This window comes from Malus domestica, chromosome 03, assembly GCF_042453785.1.
Source record: "Malus domestica chromosome 03, GDT2T_hap1".
In the NCBI taxonomy this organism is placed as follows: domain Eukaryota; kingdom Viridiplantae; phylum Streptophyta; class Magnoliopsida; order Rosales; family Rosaceae; genus Malus; species Malus domestica.
The window spans coordinates 9,491,517-9,505,399 of record NC_091663.1 but is presented as its reverse complement, the minus strand read 5'-3'; the positions used below and the strand labels follow the sequence as shown (position 1 = coordinate 9,505,399).

The following is a 13,883-nucleotide window of genomic DNA, read 5'->3' as shown; positions in this document are numbered from 1 at the left end:
CGATTTCCATAGACGAAAGGAGAATGGCGTTGTAGATGCCAAGGGCCTTCCATTGCTTGCCGAAGAGTCGTTCCATTCGAACAACCCAGGCTGCCCAGGATGTGGTCGTCGAGGGCCAGGAGCCCTGGGGTTTAGCCGCATCCCATCGCGACCATTCAAACCCTTGAAGCAAGGGTGTTAGGCAGTGCTCCTAAAGAAGGCCGATGATAGTCGGCGGAATTGTAGCCTTGAAGAGAGGACCCAGGATTTGGTACTGGGTGCTCATGTCGTTTTCAAACCGGATGGTCTTGATCGAGCTCCGATCAACAATCTTTTGATGTTGGTCACATTCCCTGGAAAGCTTGGAGATGAAGGACGCCATTGCAAGAAAGAGACACGGAGTAAAATGGTTGTCTGGGTTGGGGATTTAAAGACGGAAGACTTGGAATAGGAGAAATGCACTAGAAATCAATGGCAGAGGATTTCAGGAAGTTTGAGAGCGTAAAAGTACAAATGAGGGGATTTCGGTATTTATAGAGTTATGGGGGGGGAAGAGCAATCGTTCGAAATTCAAAACAAAGGGCAAAATCGACCGGAGGAATCGTTGATCATAATGAATATTTGGGAAGTGCGGTTGAGAAGACCGACGGTTTTAGGTTTTGGGGGCGCACGATTGCGTGTGACGGCGAAGTTAATGACGAAAGACGATTCGACGCCTGCACGATGACAGGTGGGCTCACGGACTGATGTACTGGCTCGCGGATTGAGATAGTGGTCATAATGGCAAGACGGTTCGGGTAGGCGCACGCTTCAGACGTCATTATCGGGGATTGGCCATGTTAGAGGATGCCACTTGGCGAGTGGTTTAGCAGGATCAAGATCGTGCGATCATGTTCAATAAATGCGCCTTGGAACTCGGGTATTGGGATCCTGAGTGGTAGATTCGCTTCTTCAAGGCCGAAACTCGGCCGAAGGTTTCAGGCCGAGGACCTCAGAAGCGAGGGGGCAATGTTTGGGCCCAAAATAACAGTTTGGGCCGAGGGAGGAATCACTTTTGGCCCGGGAAGACGTACGGCGAGAGGGTCGTAGGACGTTCAGCTCATGGGCTTCCAAGCCTAGGTCGGTTAAATCAGAATGCAAGTCGAGTCCTAATACAATAGGGACCCTTGACGAGATCTGTAAAACTAGAAGGCGAATCCGGCTCAGTTAAGGACTAGATTCGAGTCCTAGTAGAGATAGGACTGATCGAGGTAATCCGGAGAGGGAAACCTAGTTCAAGTAGGATTGGAACTCGGGCTCGGTGTTCTGCTACTATAAATACAAGACATTCAGCAATGGAAAAGCCCCCACAAAATCAATACAAAATTGCCCTGCGCAAACTCTCACAACTTGTGATTTTTCTTTTTTCCTTTTTTCGCTGACACATCTTCCGTTGGCATCAACAGCACTGTGGAAGCAACCGGTGATATCTTAAGTCGGCATAGATAGCTCTGTCACCGTAGAGTCAGTCGGTCTCGCAGTATCTTCCGTTGGCATCAACAGCACTGCGGCGAGAACGATTGATTACCTATCCAAGTCTCGGTCGAGAAGGGTTTCTAAATCCTTATTGGTCGAGGTCATCTCATCAGCCTTCTCGGCGAAGTGAGGTGTTACAGTTATTACATTCGGCACATTGAAAGCCGAATTTGATATTGAACTTCGTAAGAATAGTAACCTTGTCTTCAGGTTCGAGAGCCCAAGAGGCCGAGACGTGTTCCTTTCTCGGCCGCAATCGCAAGACGCAGAAGTCAGTAGCGCGACCCAACGCAACATCAACAAATTTACTCCTCGGCCGAGCTCGGCCGACGAGTTGGCACGCCCCGCAATCACCGAAGGACGTAGTTAGCTTAGAATATATTCGGCCTGCGCGCCACGTAGGCTTTGTAATTTCTAGGGTCAACAGAATCCCAATTTTTTTTCCGTCTACTCCAAGTCTCTCAAATTCCTTCTTATTATTTTCCCTTTCATTTTTTAAGTATTAAAATTGTCCCATCAAGTTTTAAAGAAAATTTCACGTGATTAAATATAGGTCTTTAGACGACTTCATAAAGAAGGTGAAGACTACAACATATATAAGCATGTCAATAAAAAGTAATCTAAATTAAAGTCAACTGCACAACATATATAAGGTAGTTTTATCCATACATTTATTTTGACTTCTCATATACTATAGCTGTCGGATCAAATTAATTGAAAAAAATCAATGACAAAAATTTAACAAAAGTATGGTAGAGATAAAAATGAATGTGTGAATAATATTAACTCACATATATTTTCTCATTTTGTTGAATTAAGTAAATAAATTTTCTTATGCGTTTTTTTCCAAACGCATAAAAAAATTTATTTATTTAATTCAGAACGTGAAAGCATGGATAACGCATGGATAAATAGATGATCTCATATAGGATAGACTTCACGAATATTGGGTTGAGGGAAATAAAATCATCACACCAGTTTTGTTGAAACTTGTCACAGAATGTGCACTTTCCACAAATTAATATATACACTGCTAAATAAACAGTCAAAAGGCATAAAAGAAATACAAGGGAGGATGAATTGTATCATTCTTCATTTTTCATGATGCTATCAGTTTCTATATTTTTTTTGTAGGTAAAATGAAAATTCCGGATTTAAAAGTATTTGTGTATGAGGCATTGGAGGTAACTAATTATTAAGCGTTTAACGATGAGCAAAAACCAGTTGTATTTGGCTAGATTCATTTGTTATGTGTTTTATCGTTCTAAACTGAAATCTTGCTAATAATCACACCATAATTCACAACCATATTCGGACATAATAAAATAAAAAAGCATTGACATTTGCAGACCATGGATATTGTTGTTAAGAAAAATCTTGCATACTAATAATAAAGTCATTCTAATAACACTACTAGGTGAGATGTCTTGATGGACTCTTGGTAAGTGGGATATGCACTTATTCTAGTAATCGTGGAACCTCAATTTTGGTTGAGAGACCGCGACCCTCTCTAAAATGATAGATTGCCCTGCTATTCGATATAATTTTTGTTCTGGCTAGTGAGGCTCTTGGTGGTGTTAAAGTTATTGTGAGTACCACCGACCATTAATTCTTGACTAACTTATTATTCAATTGACTTTATATATCTTACGTATGCGTAGCCGTATTTGTTGTTGTAGGGATAAAGTACTTGGTTAGCCTTGCATAATTCCTATTGTAATTTTTCATTTGATGTTCTTCTACTTTTGGAGGTGGCCTTTCTTGATGTAATTGCTTTTGCATAAATGAATTATTATTGATCCAAAAACAGGTTACAGATAAGGTACTCACATGAAAATAAAAGAGTATTATAGGATGTGGCATGAATTCGATTTTAGCAAAGTTTTACCTAAATTATCAAAAAATTATTTTATGAGCTCTCTAAAATATTGCACTTCAGCCATGCTTCCTACTTCTTACTTTAGAGAGTTATAATGATTATGAGTCAATATTTAGCCAATAAGAATTAATTATCTAAACTACATATGCTAGTTAATTAAAACTCTAGCAAATTACCATTTTAACCTTGTCACCAGAACTGAACAAAAATTAAAAATGTGGACAATTTAGTATTGACACAAATTTTACTGTTTTTTATACTAACATCCCAGCCACGTAAATATAGCATGACACACTCCGATCCGGAATGTCCACGTAGACACCCAAATTGTGATGTGTTGGCCAACACCTAGAAGGTGACGAAGCCATAAAGTGTAGTGATGTGGAAAATGTGAATAAATTAAAACCTAAAAGTGACTAATTAGAGTGAAAATTTGAGCGAGATTGAACCCATATCACACAAGTAATGTCATAGCATAGATAAAATGCAGCAAAAGAAGAGTAAGGACATTTATACTGAAATGAGGGATTCTCCTACATGTTTGCCATTAAAAGTCATCGACAACATGAGCTCTGCCACTAAAACCTGAAGGGGTGAAAAACAAAGGTGAGTGGGTCTGAAAAATAAAGTTTTGTAAACCATTTTAAAAAATGCGTAACCCCTCGCTGTAAAACAAATATAAAGTTTTCCGAAAATATCATAATACTAGTATGTAATATGATACCTTGCAGCAGAAGTGAGTTAAAAGATGTTGGGTACAACAACAAGGTATCTCAACATTAAATCTCAAATCATTATTACAAGAAATCAACGCTCATTAATTTATGTAGGCACACAAGTCCATTGCAGAGATATTCAGACAATGGAACAGGCTGGGTGTAGGTTTTACATTATAGTACTACATCACGTGAGCTGCGCTAGTAGCATCACATATGAGTTCAACACATCACACAAAAGGACATGCTGACACCTAACTCTGGATCCAAAGCGAATGTAAACGGTGCATGTGAACTACATGTGAAGCTAGTCCTTGGCCTAGGACAGTACAAATAACTAAGAGACACCGTGCAAACATGTAATGATGAGCAGCTAAAACGTAAGGATGTCATGCCACAAGTTTATGCTCACAAATAATATTAAAAACATAAAGTGCACGAAAAGTATATTTGTAAAGCGAAACATGACACGTCACATCATAATATATAAAAGCAGTTTTTGGGAAAAATCACATATACATATATATACATAAAAACGAAAAGACCCGTTCACAGGTACATGCATGTCGTAACCGTCTAACTATTCTGCTCGCGATACACCTTAGGATAGTCTTCTCCTAAATGGGAAATTATTACACTAATCATTAAAGTAATAATAACTAAAGTAATAAACTTAATTTCCCCTAGTTTGCACAAGAACAATATTTTCGTTGAAAATTTCTAAAATAACATAACATAGTCATTTCTCAACCATTTTTCGCACAAAAGGTATCAAAATGAAGCTTAGGACGACATGAACATTTTTGTACCTCATTGGGGGAACAAAACTTGGCGGAGGTGACTGGAAATTGGCTTAAAAGCCACTACCATATTCGGGACTTTCTAGATATAGCGGGTTTCGAGCATGCAAACTTAAATCCATGGTCTAGGGGTTTTGGGAAGTCGTCCAACACCTTCAAACTCGATCAACTCGACAAGGTTTGGATGGGTTTAGCTTGGAAAAATCCTTCAACACGCCGAAAAACATGGTGCATAAGGAAAAAGCTAAACGATACGTCCAAAAGCCACATGCTTTTCAAGGAAACGTTTGAACAACTTGAGGAATGCTCAGAAAATGAAGAAATCAAAGCTTACCAAGTCGGAGATGGTTTTCTTCGTTAGGTTCCTTCGAGACACGAAACGAAAACTTCATATTTTTCCTTTAAAACGGTAACAAGATTTTGGATGAGTTGCAGGGCGTCCTTAGTGTTTTGAGAGTTTTTGGGTGGCTTTGGAGGAAGCTTGGATGAGATGGTGATGTTTTGAGAATTTTTGGAGGTGGTTATGGTGGTGTTTTGGCGTGTTACTGAGAGGGAGAGCGAAGGAGAGAGAGTCTAAGATGGGTGGGAGATAGTTGAGAATTGTGAGGTTGAGTGAATTGTTAGAGAGAGAGTCGGTTGGAAATGGGGAAAAGAGAGGGTGTGAGGGGTGAGAGAGCTAGAAAGATGTGAGGGAACTGGTCAAATGAAAGAAAATGATGAAGTAGTGTGCGTGATAGAACAAGTGTGGCGTGATAGAACAAGTGTAGGTTTCTAAAACCCAAAATAATTATTTGTTTAATGCAACTTGCATGGTCATCCCTCAGCATTAAGCCTCTTTTAATGTTGTTCCCCCCCCCCCCCCAAGCCGAACCAAGCAGTGATGCACATTGCACGAGATCAGTTTTTAAAATTTGAATTTATCTCAGGTAAATTTACACCGTTTTGAACATAACTTCTTTGTTATAACTCTGAATTGAGTTCGTTTGCAGCCACATGTTCATAAAAATAAGTACTATTCAAAAATGGTAAAATGAGAGTGAAAAAGTGAAAGGAAAATTGAGGTCCACGTGGATGGCCTACATGGCATCTCAGGGGTATTTTGATAATTTCATTACTTCTAAGAATGAAATACTATAAATTTCGGAATGAAATGTCACTTAACATATCATATTTAAAAATAAAAAATTAAATTAATAAACCCCACTTTTCTCCTCCTTTTCCTCTCTCTACATTCCCCACGTTCTCCTACATTTTCTCTTCCTTTTTTTTTATTTGTCCTTTTCTTTTTTTAGTTGTCACCCATATGCTCATTTAGGGTAAGTCGTAGTAAAATAAAAAACAAATTTAATTGCACACGTGGAGCGTGTGTGACGATTGCTAATTTATTTAAAATAACACTAATACCTTTAATTATAAAGAGCCACTAAGAGCTCCTTGTTATCTTAGGAGGTGGATATGGAGCATGATTGAAGTTGATTTTTTTTCACAATGCTTCCTAAATACTAATTAAGAGCTCATTTAGGAAGCCATTGGAGATAAACAACTATTGAAATGTATAACATTAAAATCCAAGATAAATTTAACAAATTAAATACCATTAGACCGTAATATTACGACAAAACCATCATCAGTGCGGTTTGATTCAAGGAATACGGTCAATGAAGGCGAATATTGGACCTAAATTTGCTATGTGCACAAAGTCCGTTTGATTTGTTTGGGCTTTAGGAACCCGAAGCCCATAACAGTTCAAGCCCAATAGTTTAGTTAATCGTTTGATCTCGGAAATATATATTTTAAGCTAAAGCATTTAACAGTCTTTAAAATATCTCAGAAAGTATCTCAGGCGCCGTCTGAACCTTCCCAACCGGCGCGCCATGGCGGCATCTTCGGTTGCACGATCCGCCACAACCCCACTCCCGCGACACGTCGTATCGAAACCCTCTCACGCCGATCACCTCCCCAAAACGACTTTAAGTTTCGAATCTCGCTCCGGACGCCGTCGTATCGTCCTGGCCCTGGCCTCTGTTCGGTCAGACGACAACACCGGAAAAATCGACGGCGGCGGTCACAGAAATCTGGTTGGAGGTGCTAGCGAATTAAAGAGCGCGTTGGAGGACTTTCCCTATGACGTAGTGTCGAAAGACCTCCACGCTCTGCCGAGTACCATTTCTGCCCCTCGCGACCTGCCATCGTTGTCCTTGCTCTGTAATTTTGTGGAAATCGGGTGTCATTTTTATATTTCGTTTGTTGCTTGGTTCAGGACCTTTGTCTTCGACCCACCTCTCCAATCCGGTCTCTGATGGCTCCCGCCTTCGCGTTGCGTATCAGGTACTACTATGTAGCTGCAACAAGTATTCAATTCACACTGAAATTAGCCAACTTTTTTTTTTCCTACCTGAAAGTTAGTTAAGTTAGTTATTTAGAACAACTGATATTCAAATTCTGAAATTGGGTTTGTTATAAAAAGAAAAACAATTAAAGATCGGATGAACACGAAAGGATTTTGATATTTGTGTGTGTGTTGTGTATTTTATTTTGATTAAAATTACAAAGTGCACCTGGTGTAAAAGTAGCTGACTTTATATTTATATCAGTAACTTTTATGTTGTTGGTTTTATTAGAAACCAAGCTTTGGTTGAACATTCTTCTTATATCGATAATGTTTTTTTTTTTCAGATGAGGAGCTGTCTTACCTAAATGTGTATGACATTGTTGTTTAGTAACATTTTTTTTGTTATATAGATAGGTAAAGTTAGATTGGTAGCGGTATCCAATTTGACTTAAAACTTGCTTCTCGTTCATTGGAACAAATATGGACAGGTGAAGTCTCACCTATTGTGTTTCTTAAGTTATTAACTATCTAGATTTGATCTAAATGCTGACTTTACTTGAGGCTTTTGTTATCTGAACGGTTGATATAGACCACTAGGGTCATCATTAATTTATTGGCCCGAAGTTGAGAGTCTTCAGTTTAGGTTCTCAGTGGATCGTCTTTATGTGTGTATGTATGTGTAATTAATTTGAATAATGCTAATTTTTGGCCTTAGTAATATGAGTTTGAAATTGGTATTAGAATGAAATTCTGACAATTGTTTTGACATAGTTGAATGTTTAAATTTCAGGGGGTTCGTGGAGCATACAGTGAATCAGCTGCAGAGAAAGCGTATCCAAATTGCGAAGCAGTGCCTTGTGAACAATTCGATACTGCTTTTGAGGTGAATACCTACTCATTTTTCATCATCACCATCTTTTTCTTATTGTTGGATTAAATTGTGCAATTAATTTCAGCAGCATTACATTTATTTATGTTTGCAATATTTGTTGATGAATAAGACGGACTTGGATTATGGAAATAAAATGATCACCAGGCTCTCAGTTATTTATTATTAAGAGAAACTACATTTGTAAAATTTTATGGATGTGGTTCTCGTAATGCACATATTTCATGAACCTGAAGCCATAGGACCTAGCTAAGTTGGGCTGCAGGCAAAATGGTTTTCTTTAGGGGCATGATTTTGTGAGAAGTAATCGATATCGTGATTTTAAAGAATAGTGAAAATTTGCTTATTCTTTTCTTTAAATTACAAGAATTTCCAATTCTGCCGTAAATGTTGGCTAGAAGCCTTAGATTATTTGAAATATGGGACCATTGTGTATTCAAAATGATTAAGATTTTACGTTAATTGTTAAAGTAGGGAAGGAGCTTTGACAACATTATTTCTATGCTCTATATTTCTTCCCTTTTTTGTGTTGTTTTTTACTTGTGCATATTTTGATGGCACAAGGAGTATGGTTAGTAGTTTCGTCTCTGATAGAAAAACTGTTAAACTGTCTATGTATTTTCAGTCTGGAATGTCGAATCTTTTGCTTCTTAATTCTTTTTCAATTCAACTCAATGCAGGCTGTTGAACGCTGGCTTGTGGACAGAGCAGTCTTACCAATTGAGAATTCATTAGGTGGAAGCATCCACAGAAACTATGATCTTTTACTCAGGCACAGGTTGCATATAGTAGGGGAAGTGAAACTTGCCGTTCGGCATTGCTTACTGGCCAACCATGGTGTTGAAATTGAAGACCTGAAAAGGGTTCTTAGCCATCCACAGGTGTATAAAGCATTTCTCCTAGATTCTCTGGCCATCTTGTATTTTATCATGGTTCTCCTCTGTAACTAGTCATATTTCAGGCTCTTGCTCAGTGTGAGAACACGTTAACAAAGTTGGGATTGGTCAGAGAAGCAGTGGATGATACTGCTGGTGCAGCAAAGGTAAGCCCTTGATCAGATAGTTGGACAACTGATTTTCTTCTCGGTAAGTCCTGATGCCAAGTATACCTCACGAGTCAGGATATGCATGTAGTATTTGCTTTTGGTCACGACTCCCTGAAGAATGTGGACTTACATATATAAATTCTAACTATCTTGACTTTTTTATTAATCTAGCTGACCATGCATTTTATAAATTGTAGCATGTTGCTTTCCACAAATTGAAAGATACAGGAGCTGTTGCCAGCTCTACTGCTGCAGTCATATATGGTCTGCAAATACTTGCGCAGGATATTCAGGTTTGTCTCGGAGAGCATTTGGTGTTTTCATGACTTATGCCGCACTCTTGTGGTTACTTATTTGAAATGTACAGGATGATTCTGACAATGTTACTCGGTTCCTAATGCTTGCAAGAGAACCAATTATTCCTGGCACAGATAAGCCATTCAAGGTTAAGCCCTTTCAAGATTAACAAGTTTTGGCTGTTGTATTGTTTACCTCCTTTTTGTAAATTGATTTTTTTTTTGTTTTTTTGTTTTTTTTTTGTTAATAACATGGTTATTGGATTTTAGACAAGTATAGTCTTCTCCCTAGAGGAAGGTCCTGGGGTCCTTTTCAAGGCACTTGCTGTTTTTGCTTTGCGTCAAATCAATCTTACGAAGGTAGGTCCCGGGGCTTTTGCTTTCCCTGTGCCCTTCCTATAGTTTGTTTTGCTAGTGTAGTGCACCTAACAATTGCTGAATTTGTTTTGTTAACCAGATTGAAAGCCGTCCTTTGCGTATGCAGCCCCTGCGAGCATCTGATGATAGTAATGGTGGATTATCAAAGTAAATACAGTAACCATATCAACTGAATTATACGTCCATGTTAATGAAATACACACTCACACAGAGTCTATGGCATGAATATTATTGACATGCCTCAATTCCCTACCCAATTTGATTTTGGCACCAATACATAACTGTTTTGATCTATTTAAGAGTTGTCTAGTTTCACCTTTTATATCTTTTCCTGATCATGTCCCATATTTTCTTACAGATACTTTGACTATCTTTTTTATGTGGATTTTGAAGCATCAATGGCTGATCAGAGTGCACAAAATGCCCTTCGGCATCTGAAGGTTTTTGTTTTTGTTTTTCTTATCTTATGTTTAGGGCAGTTTTAGCTTTAGTTGAACAATTTCTTTAAACCACGAAGGAAATAAATCTTACACTATACATTTCCTTGCAGGAGTTTGCCACATTCTTGCGGGTGCTAGGGAGTTACCCAATGGATACAAGCATGACATGACTGACTGACCTACATTGTGGTAAGAAACTTGTGAATCTATCATACATATTATACACAAAGTTTGAATCCCATCAAGCTTTAGTACTAGTAGCACCACAAAGTCACACAATAAAAGCAAAATCAAAACTGTATAGTCTTCACATTTCGTTTTGATACTTATCATTTCAAAGTGTTACCGGAAATTATAAGAAACTTCCTCCAATTTCAGTGTTTTTCTTCTCGGTGCAAGTGGTACAAATTACAATACATGTTAGTTGAAATTTTGTCACTGCCATCTTTCTTCTTTGTTTTTATATTCCATAGATGTCCAAGTTCAAATAATTGATCGTATGCATCAATGTTTTAAGTCTGTTATTGTAACTATTAAAATCTACGTTGACATAAAAAGTTCGTGTAGATTTTGGAAACGGTAAGAAGTTCCTAATAATTTTCCTAAACCTGGATGTAGCTTGATGTAATTACTCTATATAAATATTTACGACAGAGACTGTCTGTAAAAGAAAGCAGCAAGTACATTTTTTCTTCTTAATAGCGACCGTCTGATGTTCTTTCATTCTGATACTATTTTTTTCTCTATTGATCGCTGGTGTTGCTGTACAGGGTTTATATTTTCGAAAAGGTTGATTTTCGTTGCGCAGTTTTATCTTCAATTATTGTCAAATTTGATGAAAAATTACCAAATAACAGCACAAAATTTCTAAAGGTTTTACTCGCTGTTATGCGTCCCTGCAAGTACAGAAGTTGGGAAATATCTTGTATTCTCATACATTTTTTTTATTTTACTTAGTGGAACTACCTTAAGAACTACCTAGGCTTTCTTTTCATTAAATTTAGCATAGAATGTAGCTTGTCTAATTTTCCCGTTCTTGAAAATTCAGTTATCTCCCACCCCAGCATTTTCTTCTCAGTTTTCGTTATGGTGAATGCCGTCGGTACGACTTCTGTAATTTCTACTTCTGACGTCAACAGTTTTATTGAAACGTACGGCGAGTTGAATCCCGATCAAAATCCGTGTGGTAATTTCTACTTGAGTTGCAAGTAAAATGCCCCAATCATAGGGCTTGTTATGAAGTACTTTTAAAATGACAAAACGTTTTTAGTAAAAATGTTTTGGAACTAGTCCTTAATACAAATGCAAGTTACGTGTCTGTTGTGGGAAGCACTTTTGGGAACATAAAAATATTTTCTCTAAAAACTCTTTCATTCGTTTTAAAATTACTTTCAAACGAGCCTTATGGTGTGCCATATTTTCCATTTTTCATTTCTCACCTTGTATCCTGGTCATTTTCTGGAAGTGATCCAAAGTCAGAGGCGGGCCGGAAGTCGGTTCACCTGGGGCCATGGATGCTGCCAATTACCGGAAGATACATCATATGGTGGGTGCGCTGCCACACCGCACACTGAGTCGTGTAGCCAAGAAGCATGGACCCGTTATGAACCTTAAACTGGGTCAGTTAGATGCTGTGGTCATTTCATCGGTCACCGCCTCCGGGAGGTGTTGAAAATGCATGAGCTTACATTGACTCAAGGGCCTCTGGTTTTGGCAACAGATGATATGTCCTTTGGGTCAATGGAGTATTTTCTTTGCTCTTATGGCCATTTCTGGTGGAAGCCGGGAAAGCTTTGTTTTTTCGAGCTACTGAGATGCGCGGAATCTTGCTGAGTCCATTGAATCAATAACTCACAAGCATGGTCCGAAATGCCAATAATATCGGCGATATATCGCCGATATTATCGGTTTTGAGGAGTACCGATTTTTTTTTCTATATCCAACTGGTTTTCGGGATCGATAATATCGCGATATTATCGAATTTATCGATAATATCGGTGGCTGACTTCTCGGAGAAGAACGCCGGAGCTGTAGAAGCTCCGGCCGACTGTAAAACAGGACCCTAGACTCCGATCTAGGTATGAAAATGAAAAACAAGACGAGATGAACATTTGTATATATGAAATTTGCCGTGAAACCATCGGAGGTGTTCGGAAATTGAGTCGACACGCACGGCCTCGCCGGAGTTCGCCGAGTTACAGAGATGAGAAGGAGAGGGAGAAAGACGATGCTGATGATGATGGGTGTGCATGTGTGTATGTGGGTCTTGGACCATCGGCGCAGAGAGAAAGGAGAGAGACGACGGCGGCGACGACGAGGGAGAAGCAGAAGCCGATCTGCCGATGTGGGTCTCTGTGCGTGTGTGTGGGAGTGGGAGAAAGACGATGGTGATGATGATGGGTGTGCATGTGTGTATGTGGGTCTTGGACCATCGGCGCAGAGAGCTAGAACGAAAGACGATGGTGGCGGCGACAATGTGGGTCTCTGTGCGTGTGTGTGGGAGTGGGAGAAGGATCGAGAGACCTTGGGTCTCTGTGCGTGAGTGTGTGTGTGGGGGAGAAGGATCGAGAGACGTACGTGGGTGGGATTGGGAGATCTGTGTTTGTTGTTGGTTGTGTGGCGGAGAACGGAGAAGGGGGAGAAGGGACTCAGAGAAGAGAAGGGAGAAGGTTCGAGAGAGTCTGAGAGAAGACCGTATGCGTGTGAGAGGTGAGTGTGCGTGGGTTGTGTGCGTGTGTGGTGTCGGTGTGTGTGTGTGGTGTCGTGTGAGGTGACTGTGGACTTGTGTATATAGACATATAAATATTATATAATGCATTCGTAACCTGTAAAGCTGTAACACCAATAATATTCTTACTTTTTGGTTTTAGATTCTAGCAGTACTTGCAAAAAATTTATGTGGCCCTTTGATGTGGTTGGGTCATCTCATCTGAGATGCCTGACTGATTTTACAATATGTCCATAACTTTTTGCAGTTTCAGACCATGGACATCAAATAATACTGCTTTTATAATGAAACCGTGTCTGTGTGCGTGAGTCTGTGATATTCTTTCACATGCAGAACAGTGTGTCATTGTCTATTATATTCTTTCACGCGGCACGCCTTATCAGAGGTGGAGTGATAGTATCAGATGCATTCAGCATTTTCGTTTCTTCTTCTTCCCTTACCATTTTCAAAGCTATTCCAGATCCATTCCAAAGCTTGAAAACAAACGGTTCTATATTTAAGGTAAGTTTACAAACTTAAATTTATATTATTGTAATTTATACAACAACAAATAAATTTGTATGGACTCGTATGTTAATTTTTTTAAGTAATTAATACTTGCATGTTAATTTTTGTAAGTAATTAAGTAATGTTAACAATTACATGTTAATTTTTTTAAGTAATTAAGTAATGTTGTATAATTATTCCCTAAGATAATTTTAATATGTTTAATGTTATTTATTATTTTATTTCCCTTACCATTTTCAAAGCTATTACAGATCCATTCCAAAGCTTGAACACAAACGGTTCCATATTTAAGGTAAGTTTACAAACTTAAATTTATATTATTGTAATTTATACAACAACAAATAAATTTGTGTGGACTCATATGTTAATTTTTTTAAGT

The 13,883-nt window shown here is 38.6% G+C and overlaps 1 protein-coding gene and 1 long non-coding RNA gene across 5 annotated transcripts; one reads left to right on the top strand and one right to left on the bottom strand.

Moving 5' to 3' along the window:
• Nucleotides 1-3,605: 3,605 nt before the first annotated feature.
• On the bottom strand, nt 3,606-5,700 carry LOC108173006 (uncharacterized). Of its 2 annotated transcripts, none has more exons than XR_011579241.1 (3): nt 5,224-5,700; nt 4,899-5,095; nt 3,606-3,958 (listed from the first exon to the last, which is right to left on the bottom strand). It is a non-coding gene; the product is annotated as an uncharacterized lncRNA (long non-coding RNA). The 2 variants fall into 2 exon arrangements; XR_011579242.1 differs by lacking the exon at nt 3,606-3,958 and adding an exon at nt 3,969-4,706 and having other exon boundaries at nt 5,224-5,640.
• Nucleotides 5,701-6,707: 1,007 nt separating this feature from the next.
• LOC103422621 (arogenate dehydratase/prephenate dehydratase 2, chloroplastic-like) lies at nt 6,708-11,294 on the top strand. 3 transcript variants are annotated; one of them, XM_029099771.2, is made up of 12 exons: nt 6,708-7,049; nt 7,150-7,217; nt 8,012-8,104; nt 8,791-8,991; nt 9,072-9,152; nt 9,353-9,448; nt 9,523-9,600; nt 9,722-9,811; nt 9,909-9,976; nt 10,188-10,269; nt 10,380-10,458; nt 11,040-11,294. In XM_029099771.2, the coding sequence occupies exons 1-11, from the start codon at nt 6,764-6,766 to the stop codon at nt 10,437-10,439; spliced, it is 1,203 nt and encodes a 400-aa protein (XP_028955604.2). In that variant the 5' UTR covers nt 6,708-6,763; the 3' UTR covers nt 10,440-10,458; nt 11,040-11,294. The 3 variants fall into 3 exon arrangements, with proteins under 3 accessions (XP_028955604.2, XP_028955606.2, XP_028955603.2); XM_029099773.2 differs by lacking the exon at nt 11,040-11,294 and adding an exon at nt 10,648-10,968; XM_029099770.2 differs by lacking the exon at nt 11,040-11,294 and having other exon boundaries at nt 10,380-10,641.
• Nucleotides 11,295-13,883: the final 2,589 nt, after the last annotated feature.